The 20857-nt window shown below is 43.8% G+C and overlaps 1 protein-coding gene across 1 annotated transcript in view; it reads right to left on the bottom strand.

Moving 5' to 3' along the window:
* Positions 1-20857, bottom strand: part of PIBF1 (progesterone immunomodulatory binding factor 1) — a 100578-nt gene that overhangs the window by 63980 nt on the left and 15741 nt on the right. Inside the window, exons 7-10 of the mRNA XM_070942831.1 lie at positions 19486-19594; positions 15119-15300; positions 11690-11815; positions 1024-1122 (exon numbers count right to left, since the gene is read on the bottom strand). Coding sequence (XP_070798932.1) covers positions 1024-1122; positions 11690-11815; positions 15119-15300; positions 19486-19594 — 516 coding nt within the window. The remainder of the gene's footprint in view (positions 1-1023; positions 1123-11689; positions 11816-15118; positions 15301-19485; positions 19595-20857) is intronic.

Genomic DNA, 20857 nt, shown 5'->3' with positions numbered 1-20857 from the left:
GGGAGGAGACAGACCCAACCTGAAATTAGGAGGAAGTCCCTGACCATGGGGGCTCCATCAGTGGACATTTTCAAACAAATAAATGATCTGTCCAGCCTCTTCTCAGAATTGCTGGGCAGGGGTCTGGACTGAGGAAATCTCCCTGATTCTTTTGAACCTGCACTGTTTATTGCTCTATACGCAAAAGAAAGCCAAACATTTAAAATATGATCTCTTGGGAAAATGTAAAAAAGGGTTTTATTGTTTTTTAAGTGTATAAAATTACCGGAGATTCAACATGTCCATACGCACATTCAAAAAAACCCAGAAGATTTCCATGTGGGTTTATGTTCCCACCCAGTTACCAGCCTCTCATAAAAGTTGCTTCACTTTTGTGTTGCCACTGATAATCTCATGAAAACCTCATGACATGCATGAAAACGATTAACCAACCCTCTCGCTCCCTTGCCAACTCCTTTCTCAAGGGAATGGGTCTTGCTTCACAGCGGGGCCCGTTGTTGCATTTCCAAAGCATGGCCGTGGATCCGTTTTTTTAGCGCCGCTTTGCATGGGAATAACGACATCATAACCTTCTCCATCGGGAAGCGAGGAGAGAAGAGGGGGCACCAAGAACAGAGAACTGGAGGGACTGAATGATGTGGGGAGAGGGAGAGAGTGGGCAGCGAACGATTGGGAGGCCGGGCGCAATCCTGGAAAATCCACAGCTGCAATGCCCATCCAGGGCCTTCCTTGGGGGTGGTGGAGCTTAGAACCTCTATAGTTCCAGCAAGGGAGCATGGAAGTTGCAGCCCAATAAATAACCAGCATAGTTTGTTTGTTCCACCACCGTGTATTCATTTATTAGAAATTCTGTTTTTAGCTCTCAACCCTAAGCAGCAGTCTGTTCTAGTTGTGTCTTCGCAACAGTTCACAATAAGCAGCACTAAGATAGACGCATTCTTGGAAAGCCCCAGCCTTCCCTTTATTTGCACAAACCTTCCCCTTTTTCAAAAGCTATGCTCAAGGAACGGGGAAGGGACTTACTGTTCCAATAGCTGGTCGTATTTGCTCAATGCATCTTTTTCAGCTATCACAGCTCTTTCCTTTTCACTCACGGCATTATCTCTTGCTTCTCTCAGGTTTCTGAAATTTAAAAAACAAAACAAAACACAATATATAAAAAAAGGGATTGCACAATAAACATTCCTTTTATTCTGAAGTATTTGCTCAAAAAGCGATGGTGCGAGTTTTGTGTTTCTGGTTCCAACATGCCATAATTTGATCTTGAAAGAGAGTTTGTTTTTCCTTCCACCTCTCTTCCCCCCCCTCCCCAGACTCTTAGTTCCATGTTTTTGGTCCACATCCAGAATTCGCTTCTCAAAATATACCTACCGATTCAGTCTTTCTCTGACGATACACAGGCGCATCGAAAAGGAGGTGGAAAAGAGAGAAAAATCGACCTTTATTTGCTAGAGAACTAGAGAAACTTTGGTGTTTTGAATAATCAAGCATCAAACTTTGTGCTGAAGCTGGTCTATTATCTATCTGCATGCTTGTGGTGAGTTTCTACAGGTTCACCCCAGTTCGGGCAAACCGGTAGCGGCGGCGGTGGGAGGCTCCGTCCACCCGCCCAGATGTCATCATGGGTGCTCTGCGCATGTGCAGAAGCGCCGTGCATGCAGGAAGCGAGCACGCACGCTCACAGTTCCGAACGGGTAGTGAAGGTAAGTAAAAACTACTGCATTCTCCAGCCAGCCAGACTTCTGGGAGTTGAAGTCCACAAGTCTTAAAGCTGCCAAGTTTGAAGACCTCTGCTGCCTCCCATTTCACGGCTGAAAGTGGTCTTGAATTGGCACTCCCTAGTCTTAGTCCAACCTCTTAGTGTCCCCCCTCCCCAAATTTGTAGAACGGGCAACTTACAGCGACAGAAAAGACCCTGCTAAAAAGCCCCATTTGTGATTTGAAGGACCACAGGTCGAGGGAGATCAAATTGTCAGCAAGCAGGCCTGTTCTTCGGTTCCCAAGGCTGTTGGTGAAGTTGGCTCCAGCCACAGCAGCCCAGATGACAAAATTAAAGACCAAGAAATCTAATTCAGCAGAAGAATGCAGGCATTATTCTGCTTGGGTGCTGTAAGGTGCTGTTGCCCTAAGTGATGCTGAGACGCAGGTAAATTGGAGGCGGCTGATGCAGACAGAAAAAAATGCCCCGACAGATCAAGCTTCGCAACCTGAAGGAAGGTAAGCAAGAGGATAGTGGATTTCTAAAGGCCTCCAAATCCCCTTTGTGCTAAAAATATCTCTTTCCTAGCCATCGCCCTTGCTGCCACGGCCTCCTCCTCCTCCTCATTGCATAGTTTGAGACGACAGGTAAATTACCTGGACTGCCTTTTGTGGAAAGAAATTGCTAACATAAAATTTGCGACACCGATGTTTCAACTCATTTAAAGAAGAGGCCCTTCACCAAGGGTAAAATGCTCCCGGTTCGGACCTGATCGCCCCATCTGGTAGCGATGGAGGCGGGTGGTTCGGAGAACCGGTAGCAAAAATCCCTGCCCACTCCCCATGCCCAGCTGAGCTGCACAATCATCAGAGGCTTTTTTTTTTTTTTACTTTTAAAAACATTTTTTCTACAACCTCTTCCGCCGAAAAAATGCTTTTAAAAGTAAAAAAAAAAAAAAAAAAGCCTCTGATGATCGCGCGGCTCAGCTGGGATCGTCAAAGGCTTTTAAAAGGAAAAAAGCCTCTGCCCATGAGGCAACTCAGCTGGGATCGTCAGAGCCTTTTGAAAGCATTTTTTTTTACAACCTCTTCGCCGAAGAGGTTGTAGAAAAAATGGTTTTAAAAGTAAAAAAAAAAACAAATTTGGCCACGCCCACCGAATCACATTACCCCACCACCACCACCACCAAGCCACGCGCACAGAACCGGTAGTAACAAATTTTAGATTTCACCACTGTCCTTCACTGCAGCTTGGTTGACAAGAGATCCCACATTCAAAATTTCATTCCTCAATTCATTCATTCAATTAAAAACGAGCAACTTTAAAGCCAAATCGGAGACTTTCCTTCAGTTACAAGCTTCTGTATTTGACAGCCTTAGGCTCAAAATCACATTTTTTTTTTTTTGACAAGAATCCTTTCCCCTGCGGGATCCTTCCCATTCACCCTCATTTGGCACTGGAGTGGGCATACATCAAATGGGTTGATCTTTCCATGGTCTTAGTTCTGCCTTCAAACCTGGAACAGCCTCCCTCTTCCAACACTGGCGAAGGTGAAGAGCTCTGAAAACCTAAAGATTGCCTACTTTGGGCAGAAATCTACTGTATTTTTATCCCCATTTGTAGAGTTGCCCTTCTAGCTGTAGCCTTTTGCAGGTGAACAGATGCTTGAGGTCTAGTTACAAACACCAACACCACCCTCAAGGCAAGGATGATGAGCTATAATTATTTTTTATTGAGAAACGGGTTGCCATCACACGTTAGGCATTACACAGCTAAGCTGGCTAAGCTTCCTCCAAAACCATCCTCAGATGATGATAACAAGCCATGTGGATCTTATCAGTATCTTCTCAGGAAACAGCCAGCTCAATTTCTCTCCTATTGTTCTCTCTTTACGCTATTTCTTCTTCAGAAGCAGCTCTACGTAATAATGACTAACAACAATAGCAACAACAACAACAAATAAAAAAGATAGCATAGGGCCTAGCTATCTTCGAGACCGCCTGCTGCCACCGACAATCTCCCATCGACCCGTGCGCTCCCACAGAGAGGGCCTCCTCGGGGTGCCATCAGCCAAACAGTGCAGGCTGGTGACCCCCAGGGGGAGGGCCTTCTCTGTGGGGGCACCTACCCTCTGGAATCAATTGCCTCCAGAGATAAGGAGAATCCAAGACCTCGGTGCCTTCCGCCGTGCCCTTAAAACCTTCCTTTTCCAGCAAGCCGGGCTGGCCTAATTTTTTTAAGTGTTTTTAAGTGTTTTGTTTATTGTTTTTAATTAATGGGGCCAAATTTATATATGTATATTTTAACTGTATTTTAATATTTGTACTTGATGTTTTTACTTGGCTGTTCACCGCCCTGAGTCCTCAGGGAGAAGGGCGGTATACAAATTCAAAATAAAATAAAATAAAAATAAACAAGCAGAGGCATCGAATCAAAATCATGTGAAGGAGTATTAGTACCACTTTATAAAGCCTTATCAAAGTCACACCTGGAATACTGCGTCCAGCTTCGGTCACCACATTACAAAAAAGATGTTGAGACTTTGGAAAAAGTGCAAAGAAGAGCAACTAAGATGATTAAAGGCCTGGAGACTAAAACATATGAAGAACAGTTGCAGGATTTGGGTTTGGCTAGTCTAGGGAAAAGAAGGACTAGGGGGGGCCATGATAGAAGCATTCTAGTATTGGAGAGGTTGCCACAAAGCCGAGGGGTTCAACTTATTGTCCAAAGCACCTGAAGGCAGGACAAGAAACAATGGATGGAAACTAATCAAGGAGAGAAGCAACCTGGAATTAAGGAGAAGCTTCCTAACGGTGAGGACAATTAACCAGTGGAATAGCTTGCCTTCAGAAGTTGTGGAGGCTTCATCACTGGAGGCTTTTAAGAAGAGACTGGACAGTCACTTCAGTGATGAAATACAATTTTTTTTACTACCAGTTCTGTGGCTTGGTCGGCGTGGTGTGGCTTGGTGGGCGTGGCAGGAGAAGGATACTGCAAAATTCCCATTCTCTCCCCACTCCTGCGGGAAGGATACTGCAAAATCCCCATTCCCTCCCCGCTCCTGGGGGAAGGATATTGCAAAATCTCCATTCCCGCCCCACTCAGGGGCCAGCCAGAGGTGGTATTTGCTGGTTCTCCGAACCACTCAAAATTTCCGCTACTGGTTCTCCAGAACCTGTCAGAACCTGCTGGATTTCACCCCTAAGTCACTTGTCTGGGGGTTGGACTAGAAGACCTCCAAGGTCCCTTCCAACTCTATTCTGATTGAATTGAATTGAACTGATTTTCTGTGGAATCAGCCCATCTCATTCCCGGTCAGTGGCTTTTCAGCTGACGGGCGATGATTTGGCAAGTAAAACGATTTAAGCAAGATGGGTCAAACTAAGTCTAAATGAGAGCTTCTCTCTTCATGCCTCATATTCACGCTGCATGGGACATTAAAGTCCTATTATTCCATGGTTGGACTGTCCCAAATCAGATTTCAAAGCTATCACAGGCTTACTGGAAACATTTAACCAACGATGAGCTCCATGTCAGAGGTAGGTCTATAAGAAGCAAAACGTATTTTTGCTGGAATCGCTGTTGGTTACAAGAGAAATTCCAGGGGGTCCTCGACTTATGACGATAATTGAACCCTAAATTTCTGTTGCTAAGCGTGAGAGCCATTAAGTGAGGTTTGTCCCATTTTACGACTCTTCCTGCTGCAGTCGATAAGTGAATACCTGCAGTGGTTAAATTAGGAACACGGCCGTCAAGAGAATCTGGCCTCCCCGTTGACTCATGATCACAACAGAGTCAAAAATTTCTGCTGCTAAGCGAGACAGTCGTTAAGTGAGTTTGGCCCCCATGTTACCATCTTTCTTGCCACGGTTGTTAAGCAAATCCCTGCCGTTGTTCAGTGAGTAACACCGCTGTTAAGTGAATCTGGCTTCCCCATGGACTTTGCTTATTATTGTCACAAAAGGGGATCACATGACCCCTAAGGCACTGCAACTGTCATAAACGTGAGTCAGTAGCTAAAGCGTCTGAATTCTGATCACGTGCCGTGGGGAATGCTGCAACGGTCATAAGTGTGAAAAACGGTTGTAAGTCCCTTCTTTCAGTGCCGTTGTAACGTTGAACGGTCACTAAACTAACCGTTGTAAGATGAGGAATACCTGTATTTTACCTGATTACCTGAGGAATACCTGTATTTTTCCTAAGCCTATCCCTTGGCAGGTGGGTTCTTGTAAAGGGCAGCGGGAATGGCCTTAAAGCAGGAGTCCCCAACCTTTCGGACCTCAGGGACCACTAAATTCATAATTTTAAATCCCGCGGACCACTAATATGTCTGCATAATGACTCACTGGGTGGGCGTGGCTAGGTGGTCATGTGACTTGGTGGGCCTGGCCAACTTGATGTCACTCACATCAAGGGCCGCCTCACCAGCCTCTACTCGCCCCTCCCCTCCCAGCCACTCCTCGCTGGCCCGCCCGAGCTCCTTAAGGCCCCAACAGGAAGCAGTTGTTGGAGCTAAGCAGCCGCCACAAGAAAGAGTTGACAAAACAGCTGGCTCAGTTCAAATTGGATCTGACCAAGAAGGAGGCTCAGCAGAAGTACCTCACTGAGGACTAGGAGCATAGGCTTTCCAAGCAGAGGGGACACCTGCAGGAGTGCAAGGCCAGGTACCGGCGCCTGGAGGCTCAGCGGGCTGAGGTGGTCAGCCAGTTCCAGACCATGATGCAGTCCCACTGGAACAAGGCCCTCTGGCTATTTGCCACCAGCGGTGCTTCTCTCCAGCCTTCGCCCAAATCCCCGCACCAAGAGGCTGAAGCAGACCCCGAGTCGGAATTTCTCCCCCCTCCAACCCACAAAAAAAGACCCCGAAAGGGGAGACTCTCTGCAGCAACACAAACGTTCATTGCACGTATCCGGCCCAGGGGTTGTAGTGACGAGCCCTAATTTAGTGCAATATAAAAAATGCAAATAATTTTTCTGCGGACCACCAAAATATTCTCACGGACCACCAGTAGTCCACAGACCACCAGTTGCTGACTGCTGCCTTAAAGGACAGGAGGAAAAGACAAGCAACAATTAGACAATTAAAGGTGCTTGAGACTGGGCCAAGGAAACAACCTGAGAAAACGTCTCAGACAAGCCCCTCCCTCGTTCACACAGAGATAAAGTGGGAAGCACATTGAGACTTGCAAAGTTCTGCCCTCTGGTTGTCACAACAACAAAAACAGAACAAAACGGATGCCTGGGTTATACAGAGTTGATTTCTTAGTCCAGCAACGAATGCCGAAATGGGAGCGTGCCGGGGGAGGGAGCACCAGAAACCGGAAGAGCAGCTCCCTGATGCGCACATGCAGGAGCGTCAGAAACCGGAAGACCAGTTCCCCGGTGCGCATGTGTGTGCCAGGAAGATGAGCTTCCGGTTTCCAATGTGCGCATGCGCGATGGTCACCTGGTCTTCCGATTTCTGGTACGCATACGCGCACGAGGACCATCTGGCCGGCGCGCATGTACGTGCTGGAATCCGGAAGAGCAACTGGCAGTGGCTGGTGTGCCCAGGCAGATGGCTCTGCGTGCCACTTCTGGCATGCGTGCCATAGGTTCGCCATCACAGGTCTAGTCTACTTTGTACATATAAACATGTAAAGAACGGTTGCTGGAATTGGGTACGTCTAGTTTAATGAAAAGGACTAGGGGAGACATGATAGCAGTGTTCCGATATCTCAGGGGCTGCCCCAAAGAAGAGGGAGTCAAGCTATTCTCCAAAGCACCTGAGGGTAGGATGAGAAGCAATGGGTGGAAACTAATCAAGGAGAAAAGCAACCTAGAACTAAGGAGAAATTTCCGTTCTGTCAGGAATGCGGCCGCGCAGGGGATTATGGGAGCAAGAGGGCGCTCCCATGTGAGGCCTCTCCCGTGTGAGCTGCATTGGCTTCCAGTGGTCTTCCGGGTGCGCTTCAAGGTGTTGATTACCACCTTTAAAGCGCTCCATGGCATCGGACCTGGGTATTTGCGAGACCGCCTTCTGCCACAGATAGCCTCCCACCGACCAGTACGCTCCCACAGAGAGGGACTCCTCAGGGTGCCATCAGCTAGGCAATGTCGGCTGGTGACCCCCAAGGGGAGGGCCTTCTCTGTGGCAGCTCCTGCCCTCTGGAACGATTTGACCCCGGAGATACGAAGGATACCAGATCTCCGGGCCTTTTGCCGTGCCCTAAAAACTTTTCTTTTCCATCAAGCAGGGCTGGCGTGAAACCCCCCCCCCCCCCTTTTAGCTCTTTTTAGCTTTTTAAGTGTAAATTGGGTTTTAATTGGATTGTTTTAAATTGTGGGCCAAAACTGTATAATTCTTTTAATTGATTTTAAATTTTGTATTGGTATGTTTTTTATCTTGGCTGTGCACCACTCTGAGTCCAATAGGAGAAGGGCGGTATATAAATTGAAATAATAATAATAATAATAATAATAATAATAATAATAATAATAATAATAATAATAATAATAATAATTGTGAATTATTATTGTAATTATTATTATTATTATTATTATTATTAATCAGTGGAACAACTTGCCTCCAGAAGTTGTGGGTTCTCCAACACTGGAAGTTTTTAAGAAGAGATTGGACAATAATTTATCTGAAATGGTATAGGGTTCCCTGCCTGAGCAGGGGGTTGGACTAGAAGACCTCCAAGGTCCCTTCCAACACTATTATTCTGTTAGTCCTGCAGTTGATGTGACAGTTCTGGAGAGTTGGGCGGGCAGAAGGAAGATCACATGCTGGGGAAGACAGCAAGGGAAACTTAGAAGTTACGGATGCAAGTGTTGTAACATGGTGCAAGTTTAAAACACACAAAAGGATGAAGGGATACAGACCAGAAAGCACATAAGCTCGAGGACAAAAACACAGGGGAAGCGTGAATGATTCACCCACTCACCACACCCCTTCTGTCCCAACAAGGATAAAAATAAAGCATTGTTTTTAAGATTCTGAAACGTACTTTTAAATCATCCACATTCAAGATTTGGCAGCCAAGTCATCACATCATTTCGAGATGAGGAGGAACAGGATTTCTGCCAAACATTTCCAGAACAATATTCTTAGCCATACTGCCTGCAAACATTTTTATATCTGTCAAAGCTCCCTAAAAGAAACAGACCTTGAGCTTGTTTTATGTAATGCAATACAAGTCGGAACACGGGAAGCCAAAAATTTGTTAATCTCCATGATGCAATTAGTGGTTGGCATAATTTTGCTGACTGGTGAAGGCGGCGGAGAAGAGAAAGGTAAATAATAAGTAATGCTTTCTTGCCTATTTTAGTTCTTCACCTGCCTGAAATCATTTTAAATCTTGGCATTTCTGTCGTGTTCGCGCACATCCAGCCGATGCACGAAGCTGCGTTTTTTGCACTGCTTCTCTGCACAATTTTTTTTAGGTTTGCATTTTAATAACTTGTGACCCGATCAGCGGGATTCGTTATTATGGCAGTCTTTCTTTAATGAAGTCCTATATTCTGGCATTTTAAGGCTTCCTTCACTGTGAAAAACAAAACGTTTGGAAAAGGATTGCTAGAAAATAACAACTAAATAATTGTGGGTTTGGTAGCCGTGGAATTCTACCACAAGTATCTGAGATGCGAGTAAAAGAATTCTTTATCTCTACTTTCAATTTCTCTATGAAAAACTATGTTTGAAGAAAAGAAGAGGGGTGCGTCGGATTTGGAAGGATCTCAGCCTAGACTGGGCTGGTTTGAAGAGTCTGATCATTTGGCAGAATCACAGCAGACGCAAAGTTCTCTCAACCACTCAAAAGGGAAACTCCAAAACCGGAGCTCTCTCTGTCTGGAGTTCTTCATATAAAAGAAGAAAATATTTAGTTACTCTCTCTCTCTATTTGCTTTTTAGTCACGTGCTTTTGATCAGGGAGGCACGTGGAACTTATTAAGGCCCGTTTTAGATTTTCACTGCATTTTATGACAATAGACCTGTGGCAAGGAGGTGCCAGCGACAACAAATCAGACTTTAGGGCTATAAATGCAATGGAGAGATGTCCCCAACGGTGTTTGTTCTATGGTGGCAGCTCTTCCACCAATGCTCCAAGGCTGCATGTGGAACATCAAAGAGCCGTGGTGGCGCAGTGGTTAGAATGCAATATTGCAGGCGAATTCTGCCAAATGCCAGCAGTTCGATTCTGACCGGCCTCAAGGTTGACTCAGCTTTCCATCTTTCCGAAGTCATTAAAATGAGGATCCAGATTGTTGGAGGCAATATGCTGACTCTAAACCGTTTAAAAAGGGATGTGAAGCACTGTGAAGCGGTATATAAGTCTAAGTGCTATTGCTATTCCTCAGTACGATACATAGAAACTCAGAGCCGGAAGGGGTCACAGCTACCTCTTTTTCCGTCTGAGTAAGTTAAAGCAAGATTTCTTGCTTTGAAAAGAAGGCCAAGGAAGAATATTTTGAAATCTTTACAAAGCAAGGAAAGGTTGGTGGTTAGACGAAGTATCCAACATGTGTGTACATGTGTAAGAGCGTGCAAAAGCTCTTAAATAGTGTACTCTTAAATTGCCCAAATTCAAAATCTGCCATTCCAAACTGAGAGTGTGTACCATATCTACACTTTCAGAGTTTCTCAATAAATTACCCACTGGAACGGTTAATCGAGGGAACAAACTCCAAACACTTTTTATTGCCGTTCCGTGCAGCTCTCTCCCGCTCGCTCTTATTTTCTTACGGAAGTTAGTTCCTCGCTGCAGCAGCTTCAAGAGCCGAGTTCCTTCACTAGGAATTGCTATTGCTTTATAATCACAATCACTGTGAAGACACACGTATTGAGATGAGCTAAAGTATCGTGGCCAGTTCAACGATACCGTAGCCAATCACAAAAAAAAAAAAAAAAAAAAAAATCAATCTGGATAAAAATCAAAGTAACAATTCAAATCCACTTGCTGCCGTCATGGCAGGCAGCCTTCTCTTCTGGGGAAAAGCGTGGCGGAGTCATAGCTTTGATGCTCTTCCATATGCTGGAGCAAATGTTGGAGGCCGGCCTGCAACCTTGCACAACCTCTAAGCAGGGGTGAAATTAAAAAAATTCCCCTACCAGTTCTGTGGGCGTGGCTTGTTGGGGGCATGACTAGGTGGGTGTGGCCAACTCGACATCACTCACACCGAGGGGCTCCTCACCGGCCCCTCCCTTCCCAGCCATTCCTCGCCTGGCCCGAGAAGATAAGGGTGACGGTGGGAGATGGAGAAGTGGCCAGGGCAGAGACAGAGAGATAGAGAGAGAGGAGGAGAGAGAGAGATAGAGAGAAATACAGAGATGGAGGAGGGGGGGAAGAGGGAGGGAGGGAGGAAGGAAGGGGAGAGAGAGATGTATCAAAAAGAATTTGTGGTTCTCTGTGTTTTTTAACAACTGGTTCTCTGCCCTAATGGCAGAGCTAATGGTGGGTCATGTGACTAGTGGAAGTGAGTGACACCACGCCCATCCAGGTTTTGTGGTTCCCGGTGTTTTCTTTTCTATGGGAAACAGGTCCAAATGGCTCTTTGAGTATTTAAGGTTGCAGACCCCTGGTCTAGACAGTCACTTATCTGAAATGGTATAGGTTCTCTTGCTTGAGCGGGGGGGGGGGGGGGGGTTGGACTAGAAGACCTCTGAGGTCCCTTCCAGCTCTATTCTGATTTTCTCCCTCCCTCTGGATCACAAAATTCCCTTTCTTGGGCCTCTGATTCCTGCTGCTGCTGCTGTTCCTGGACTTTTTACTTGTTTGTGCTCCTAGGCAACCAGGTCTCTTCCTGGTCTTCTCCCTCAAGTTAGGGGGTTGAGAAGAAAAAGAAGAAGAAAAAAAAAGAGAGAGAGAGAGAGAGAGAAAGAGAGAAGCAGAAGAAGAAGGGTACTTGGTTTCCTGGCTGAGGAATAGCCCATCCTGCCAGACTAGAATAAAGATGCAGGCAATAGTCGGTATGGACTCTGATGTCTAAAAATATCTTTTTACCAACCTGTTTTCCCGCTCATACATTTCCTTTGTAGCTGTTCGAAGCTGATCTATCTCTTGGGACGTTTTCTGCCTTAACTGTTCCAGTTCCTCATGCAGTTTGTTTTCGTACTCCGTTTTGTAGTGATCCCTTACAAAATGATTTTTAAAACGTTAAGATAAAACATGTCAAAATTTATGAATAACCTTTTCTGACTTTGATAAAACTTGCTGAATGGTTGAGATGGTTGTTTTGGGTTTTTTTAAAAATATATTGATATATTTTTTAATAAACATAAAAAACCTCAATATTGATATAAACAGTGTATTTTCCGAGTACAATTCCTTTTGAATAACCAAAAGATAATAAACAAAGTAGTCATCATAATATGCATATCATTAATAATGTTCACATAGTAATATTGGCATTAGCTTTTCCATACTAGAAAAACTTATATTATTAATCATTCTTTTAATCTTTTTAGTTTCTAACCTGTTTCTGTTAGTTAGCCATTGGAAAAACAAATCCCATGTTAAAAAGTAATGTTTCTTCCTCCTCCTTGATTTTTAATGTTAATCTGTCTATCTCTGCACATTCTAATTTTTTTTTTTATTACACTTCCATTTGTCAGACTTCATCATTTTTTCATTGGTGTGCAAACACTATTCTTGCTGCTGTTAACACATGTAAGATTAGATATGTATTCCCTTTATTAAACAGTTGTGGTAATATACCCAACAGGAATAATCCTGGTCTAAATTCAATATGTTGCTTTATGATTTTTTTTCTAACCACGTATGTATTTTGTTCCAATTTTTTTTTTTGTCTCGTTTTAGATTTTTTGTTTTTTTTGTTTTGCTTGCAATTTGATCGCTGTGTTTTGCCACCCAGAGTTGTGTTCTGCAAGATGGACAGCCGTATAAATCTTTTAAGCAAATAAAGGAATAAATAAATGTGCTTTGCTTCTCTTCTTACTGAAATGACATCAGCCGGCTGAGTTTAAGAAGAATTAAAATGGCAGAAGAACTGAGGAGTTTCCTTAAAAAAAAAAAAGGCATTTCTTTCTAGGTTGTTGCAACATTACTATTACTACTTAAATTCCACACACACACTCACTCCTTCTCAGATAAATGAATATCAATGCTGATAGCATTGCTTAACACTGTAGATAATCCTATAATGGTTCGCTACCCCTGAAGTAAAGAAATCACAGACTCAGTGCATTTTAAATTCTATTTTTTTTAAAAAAATCAGGTTTGGTTACATTATCCACTTTTTAAGACCTGACAGTTAACTACCTTGGATAATAAGTTCCAATTTAATTAACAGGCTTAATCCCTGCATGTGTCCTTCCTCTTGCAAAATAATAGAAAAACAGTTATGACATCAGTCGGTTCTTTTGCATTAAAAAAAGGCAACCCAAGGGAAATCTGGTTAGAAACTAATCGTAATTTACACACATCTCCATTATCTTTGAATAATCAATAACAACAATTGCCATTCTTTTCTCTTAACTCAGTTTTCCCAACCTCCTGTAGGTGGATTACCGTAATCCACCATGTTTTAAGAATTATAGCTGCAAACTCTTGGGTGCAAAGGAACGAGCAAGGATTCTTTGAAAACATTCTGGTGGAACCTCAAAAGTGCTTTTTTTCCCCTCAAAAGGCAACCGGACTGTTTTATTCCTTGAGGAAGAAGAAAGGCTAAGATAATCAAAGGCCTGGAGACTAAACCATATGAAGCAGTGGTGGGTTCGGCCCGGTTCTGCCGAGCCGGTAGCGGTGACGATATGACGTCACCGAACCGGTTCTGCCCCCCCCCGCCCGCCCCACCCCACGCGTTATTCTTACCTTTTATTTCGCCCCACCCCCAATCTATTGCTGCCTCCTGAGTCCCAGCTGATGACTAGAGGGAAAAAAACTGTTTAAACTCTTGCCGCGGGGCTTCAAAGGGCCGCCCTAAAACTGATCAGTGTTAAAAGAAAACAAATGAGTAGACCGGTGCCTGCAAAAATAAATGGATAGACCAGTGCCTGCAAAAATACATGAGTAGATCAGTGCCTGCAAAAATAAATGGGTAGACCAGTGCCTGCAAAAATACATGAGTAGATCAGTGCCTGCAAAAATAAATGGGTAGACCGGTACAGCTCTGCAAGCAGTTAAAAGCCTGATAGATCAGTACCTCTGCTAAATCCTACAGAATTGTCACATGACCCTCAAACCACGCCCAGAGAACTGGTAGTAAACAATTTTAGAACCCACCCTGATATGAAGAAAGGCTGCAGGTTTTGGGTCTGGCTAGTCTAAAGAAAAGAAGAACTAGGGGTGACATGATAGCAGTATTTCAGTATTTGAGGGGCTGCCACAAAGAGGAGGGGGTCAAATTATTCTCCAAAGCACCAGAGGGCAGGAGAAGAAATAATGGTTGGAAACTAATCAAAGAAAGAAGCAACCTGGAATTAAGGAGAAGCTTCTAAACAGTGAGGACAATTAACCAGTGGAACAGCTTGCCTCCAAAAATCGTAGGTGCTCCATCACTGGAGGTTTTTAAGACGAGACTGGACAGTCACTTGTCTGAGATGGTATAGGCTTTCCTGCTTGAGCAGGGCTCTGGACTAGACGACCTCCAAGGTCCCTTCCAGCTCTCTTCTCTTCTCTTCTCTTCTCTTCTCTTCTCTTTTCTTCTCTTCTCTTCTCATCCCTACCCTACTCTTCTCAAATGTTTCATTTCTCATCCAAAAAAACTTCATCAGTTGTGATGGTTGGAGGTGGGAAATGGAAGGCTAGGTAATGACAGTTTCCCCCTCCCCCCCCCATCACAACTGATTGTGTTCTTTTATTCTTCTTCCTTCATTGGACCTGGATACCTTCGAGACCGTCTTCTGCCACCAGTAGCCTCCCACCGGCCAGTCTGCTCCCACAGAGAGGGTCTCCTCAGGGTGCCATCGGCCAAATTATGTCGGCTGGCGACACCCAGGGGGAGGGCCTTCTCTGTGGGAGCCCCTGCCCTTTGGAATGAGCTGCCCCCAGAAATGCGTAAGATCTCCGACCTCCGTGTATTTTGCTGTGCCCTCAAAACCTTGTTGTTCCGTCAGGCCAGGCTATCAATGTAAAGATTTTAATTGGTTTTAAATGTGGCATTTTAAATTTGGGGGTTTTATAATTGAGCCAATTATTTAATAATTTTAATTATTTTTAAATTTTGTCTGTCTTTGTGCTTTTAATCAGGCTGTACACCGCCCTGAGTCCTTCGGGAGAAGGACGGTATAGAAATAAAATTATTATTATTATTATTATTCCTCAAAGAAAAAACCCCCCACCAAAGTCTAGTTGCCTTTTGAGGGTGGGGGTACACTTTTGAGACAACTATGACCTGGATGACCGAGAATCTCCACAGACCTTCAGAAGGAACCGAGGATCTCTCGGTGTCGAAAGGATGAATAAAACGGCTTACCTGGACGTGACATATTTCTCATACATTTCTTCTCTGGCTTTTTTGGTGTCTTCTAGCTGCATGTGAAGCCTTTCGAGACGGTCTTCTTCGTGAGCACAACGGACGCTGAGCTCCATGTTCTGTCGGTTGAGGTAGTCCTTGTCCTTTTGCAGCAAAGTCACGGACTGTTGCAAAGCGGTAGCCTTTCCGTTGAAAAAAAAACCACAGGAAAAATACCACACATTAGATATCCTGTTCCCATAAACCAGTAGTCGATCGCTGTTGTCGTTGTTGCTTTTAAATGCAGTTGGGTTGTTTTTGAGTTTCAAATGCAGTTGATGTGAAAACTGACTCTTGTTTATTCTGGATTACAACACAGTGCCAACGGCAATAATGGGAACATGGAAATTTGTGCTCGTCAGCCTGTCCTGCTAACTCCCCCATTTGTACTTCGTGCTCAAAGCATTGTCGGCGACCCCACAACGCCCACTTTATGGTCTCTTTCTGTTGCTCCCCTCTGGGAGGAGGTTACGAAGTATTTCTGGTTAGGACTACCAGAATCTCTAACAGCTTTGTTCCCTAGGCCATGCGTCTGGTAAACTACACAAGGTTCGTTTTCTCGCCATGTACATGTATACATCCGAACTAGACTGTGTTGCTTCTCTGTGTCATATATAATATAGGTGAGTATATGCGTAATCTTTGTATTTATTTATTTATTATTTATTTATTTATTTATTTATTTATTTATTTTGTCATGTTTATGCAGTGCATATTGGAGGTGGTGACCCTTTGAGAGCTGTATGCAACGAAATTACATTTTAATGTATGCCGAATAGTGTACATTCAAAGGGACAATAAATCTATTCTATTCTATTCTATTCTATTCTATTCTATTCTATTCTATTCTATTCTATTCTATTCTACTCTACTCTACTCTACTCTACTCTACTCTATTCTATTCTATTCTACTCTATTCTACTCTATTCTTGTTGTTGTTAGTTGCGAAGTCGTGTCCGACCCATCATAACCCCATGGACAATGTTCCTCCAGGCCTTCCTGTCCTCTACCATCCTCTGGAGTCCATTTAAGCTCACGCCTATGCTTCAGTGACTCCATCCAGCCACCTCGTTCTCTGTCGTCCCCTTCTTCTTTTGCCCTCAATTTTTCCCAGCATTAGGCTCTTCTCCAGGGAGTCCTTCCTTCTCATTAAGTGGCCAAAGTATCTGAGTTTCATCTTCAGGATCTGGCCTTCTAAAGAGCAGTCAGGGTTGATCTTCTCTAGCACTGACCGGTTTGATCGCCTTGTAGTCCAAGGGACTCTCAGGAGTCTTCTCCAGCACCCAGTCCACTCCACTCCACTCTATTCTGTCTCTATTCTATTCTTTCTCTCCTCCATTCCATTCCATTCCATTCCATTCCATTTTATTCTAATTGCATTTTTAATCGTGTGTTATTCCAATTTCATTTAAATTGTTTTACCAAACTTTTGTAATGATTTGTTTCTGGAACTCTGCACTTTGATATGGCCCAAGGGCTAATCAATAAATAAATTCATTCCATTCCATTCCATTCCATTCCATTCCAAACCAAACCCAGTGGCATCATGGCCTAATTGTGACTGTTGCTTATCAAAGGCCCTGCATCTCCAAGATTCAGAAATTCAGAATTCAGGACATTTGATGAATGGTTGAAGGGAGCCCAAATAATCATTGCACGACACTGGAAGGCTACCTCTGCATGTGATATGCAGCAGTGGCTTGGCCACATCTAAATTAAATTCTTTATTTTGTCAACAGGGGAAGAAAAAAGACATGGTTCGAGAAATCATGTCAAATTTGGATGACTTATTAGTTTATGATACAAGTTTCCGGGCAATTGTTTTTCCTTTCCTTTACAGGTGGACCTAATCACTCTTTTAATTCCTTACCGGTCAAGGACTTACAACCACAATTTATGTTGCTAAGTGAGACATTTGCTAACTGCGTTTTGTCCCGTTTTGTGACCTTCCTAGACACAGCTGTTAAATGAATCACCACAGTTGTTAATGTTAGAAACTCGATTGTTAAGTGAATCTGGCTTCTCCGTTGACTTTGCCCATCAGAAGGTTGGGAGAGGGGATCACATTATCTCGGGACAAGGCAACCGTCATAAATGTGAATCGGTTACTAAGCACCTCAATTTTAAGCACGTGACCATGGGAATGCTGCCATGGTCCTAAGCATGAAAAACAGTCATTTTTTTCAGTGCCAGCATAACTTCAAATGGTCACTAACCGTTGCAAGTTGCAAGTCAGGGACTATCCTTTAAACAATAATTTATAAATATATGATTGACATCTATGAAACGTATCCATCCTTTTCACTCCTAGGGAGTGCTATTATTATTATTATTATTATTTTTTTAAGGCAATTGTAATGCTGTCGAGACATGCCATTAATGCAGCCCTCTAATAATTTATAATAATAATAATAATAATGAATTAGATAGATTATCTGTAGAACAAAAAGCACTCTAGACCTGTTGAGTCGACTGAGTGAAAAAGACTGAGCATGCGCAGAAGGAGGGGGCGGAACCATACTGCAGAGGGAGATAAATATTTGACAAGCACTCAGTAGGACAAATCGAAGGAGTGAAGGTCCCAGAACTGAGGAATGTCGGCGCAACGATGCATGAAAATGGGATAATCAGCTGGTGAGTCAGCTTTTATTAGAGCTTTCAGAGGAAAGAGATGGACAGAGAGGGGAGGGGACAAATTGACAAATTCCAATGTGACAACAGCACAGCCTTCCATGGAGGGCTAACCACATGGGTGCCTCGAGTTATACAGATAGCCAGAGATTTATGATTACAATTGAGTCTAACATTTCTGCTGCTAAGCGAGACAGTTTGTTAGGATATGGTTTGAGCCTAACAAGGTGTCCAGGCAATATATGTGTTCTGCGACTTTAATATGAATATGTATTATGTGACTTTAAAGTTTTCCTGCTGATTCATTGTAATGCTGAGTCATGCTGTAATTAGATAATCACTGGTTGTGAACGTATTTAAGAAAGGTACTGTAAAGTATTCAGTTGATGATAAGCTACCATTGTGTGTGGAGTTGCTATCATTGTGCTATCATCGTTGGATGGATCTGCTACCATCGTGGTTTGTGAACCAGAGTGAGTTTGTTATTCTAACCAACTACTGTTTGTGTGGTAAGAAGATTTTTGTATCACTGGACTGATTTAACTGGCAAAGACTTGGATTGATTTAAAGACTATGAGATTGTTTTTTCACTATAAAGTAAACTTTCGATAAACCAGCACATCTCTTATTCATTGCTCTCAGCAACGTTTCTCTGTGCTCCACACTCTGCTGGTTGGTAACACAACAACAATATCCTTAACACAGTTGTTAAGTGAGCTTGGCCCCAATTCACGATCTGTCCTGCCATGGTTGTTAAGTGAACCACTGCAGTTTCTTAAGTGAGTAACACCGTTGTTAAGTGAATCTGGCTTCCCCGTTGACTTTGCTTGTCCGAAGAGTCGCCAAAGGGGATCAGATGAACCACGGGTGAAACGCTCCCGGTTCCGACTGGATCGCCCGATCCGGTAGCGATGGCAGCGGGTGGTTCGGACAACCAGTAGCAAAAATCCCTGCGTCCCCGCCCCCCCCCCCCCCACCATGCCTAGCTGAGCCACACAATCATCAAAGGCTTTTTTTTTTTAACTTTTAAAAGCATTTTTTCTACAACCTCTTCCAATGAAAAAATGCTTTTAAAAGTAAAAATAAAAAAGCCTCTGATGATCGGGTGGCTCAGCTGGGATCGTCAGAGGCTTTTCAAAGCATTTTTTTCTACAACCTCTTCGGCCAAAGAGGTGGTAAAAAAAATGCTTTGAAAAGTCTCTGACGATCCCAGCTGAGTTGCCTGATCAGTAGAGGCTTTTCAAAGCATTAGAAAAAATGCTTTGAAAAGTTAAAAAATAAAAGTTGGCCACGCCCACCCACATTACCCCCCCCCCACCAAGCCACGCCCACAGAACTAGTAGTAACAAATTTTACATTTCACCCCTGAGATGAACCCCGGGATGCTGCAACCGTCATAAATATGAACCAGTTGCCAAGGGCCTGAATTTTGTTCATGTGACCGTGGGGGAGGCTGCAACAGTCGTAAGAGTGAAAAAAGTCACTTTTTTCAATGCCTCTGTAACTTTGAACTAAACGAACTGTAAGTTGTAAGTTCAGGGCTTCCTTTACTCCAAAATACAACTGTAATAAACAATCTGCATGGGTATTTTTTTTAAAAAAAAAAAAACCCACACAGATAAATAAAAGTCTTCTGTTGCCACCTTTGGCATGGTTGAGCATTTAAAGAAATGCTAAATGAGCTCTGAACCTCTCACCTCTTTGGATATGTCATTCCTTTCAACAGTTATGGCCTTGTGGGAAACTTCGAGTATTTCGTATTTTCTTCGGAGCTCTGAAAATTCATGTTCGAAAGTATCACGCTCACTGTTGAGAGAAGAACATACTACTGTATCATCAGAAGAACTATAGAACCTCAGCTTTGACGTTTCCAGTTTCTTGTGCCACCTCCTCTTCGTGAGGAAATTCAACCCTCGCTGGCTTTCGGTTGTGATCAGAGGTGGCATTCAGCCGGTTCGGGCGAGCCGGTAGCAGCGACTGTGGACCTGCCCACCCGCCCGGACATAATGCCATCCTAATTAGCCACGTTTCGAGACTGGGCGCATGCATGCGTGCAGAAGGCTGGGCGTATGCATGGAAGGCGCATGCGAGCGAGCGAAGCAAGTGTGCATGTAGTGAACCGGTGGCAACGATTTGTGAAACAACAATTTGTTGTGATTGCTCCAACACTGGAGGTTTTTAAGAAGAGATTAGGCAACTATTTGTCCAAAATGGGATAGGGTTTCCTGCCTGAATGGGGGGATCGGAGCAGAAGTCCTCCAAGGTCCGTGCCAACTCTGTTATTCAGACAAATCAAGTAATTTTGCAGCTTTAACATGTGAAAAGATAGATGCTTGATAATTTGTGAAAGCCACCCCTGGTTGTGATCAATGGAGGAATTATTAAGAGTATCACCTCTGTTCACATCCAAAGTTGCTCTGCTGGCAGGATTTGGGATTTTTTTTCCGAAATACTTTCTGAAAAACCTGAATTCACCAGAACCGTGAGGACAAGATTTGCCAAGATCATCCACACCAGTGGTGGGTTGCCCCTTGGTTCAGACCGGTTTGCAAGACCCGGTAGTAAAACTGGCGGGAGGCCCCGCCCACTGCCCCGGATGTCGTCATTGGCGATCTGCGCATGCGCAGAAGCAAGGCCCGCGTGTGAGCCCATTGCGAACCGGTAGTAAAGATAAGTAGAACCCATCCCTGATCCACACAACAGCTATTTTAAACTCTTTTGTTTCAGCACAATTTCTTTCACAATGATCAGATTTGTGCTCCTTGCACAAATCCTAAAAAAACCAGAGAGCAAATTTCCCGTTGACCTGCTCATTGTCACAAGAGAAGGTTTCCGGCATGGAATTAAGCAACTCTTCAAACGTCCGATGCTCGATTCAAAAGACAAGCATAAATCTTACAGGAAAAATAAAGGAAGTAGACAATTACGGAGCTCAACCCATCTTACATTGGAAATTCCCTCTGATTACCGTGTCAGCTGGTGGCTCTGTAGCCTCTGCTTAAAAAGCTGCTAAGAAAAAGAAGAATGTGATGCAAATTTTTCCATTATTCAGCAACCCATAAGAACCTG

The sequence above is a fragment of the Pituophis catenifer genome, unplaced genomic scaffold (genome assembly GCF_029215685.1).
Source record: "Pituophis catenifer annectens isolate HBS135680 unplaced genomic scaffold, rPitCat1.0.hap2 SCAF_4, whole genome shotgun sequence".
Classification (NCBI taxonomy): Eukaryota; Metazoa; Chordata; class Lepidosauria; order Squamata; family Colubridae; genus Pituophis; species Pituophis catenifer.
The sequence above is the reverse complement of the archived record's forward strand: the minus strand, read 5'-3'. Positions and strand labels throughout refer to the sequence as shown.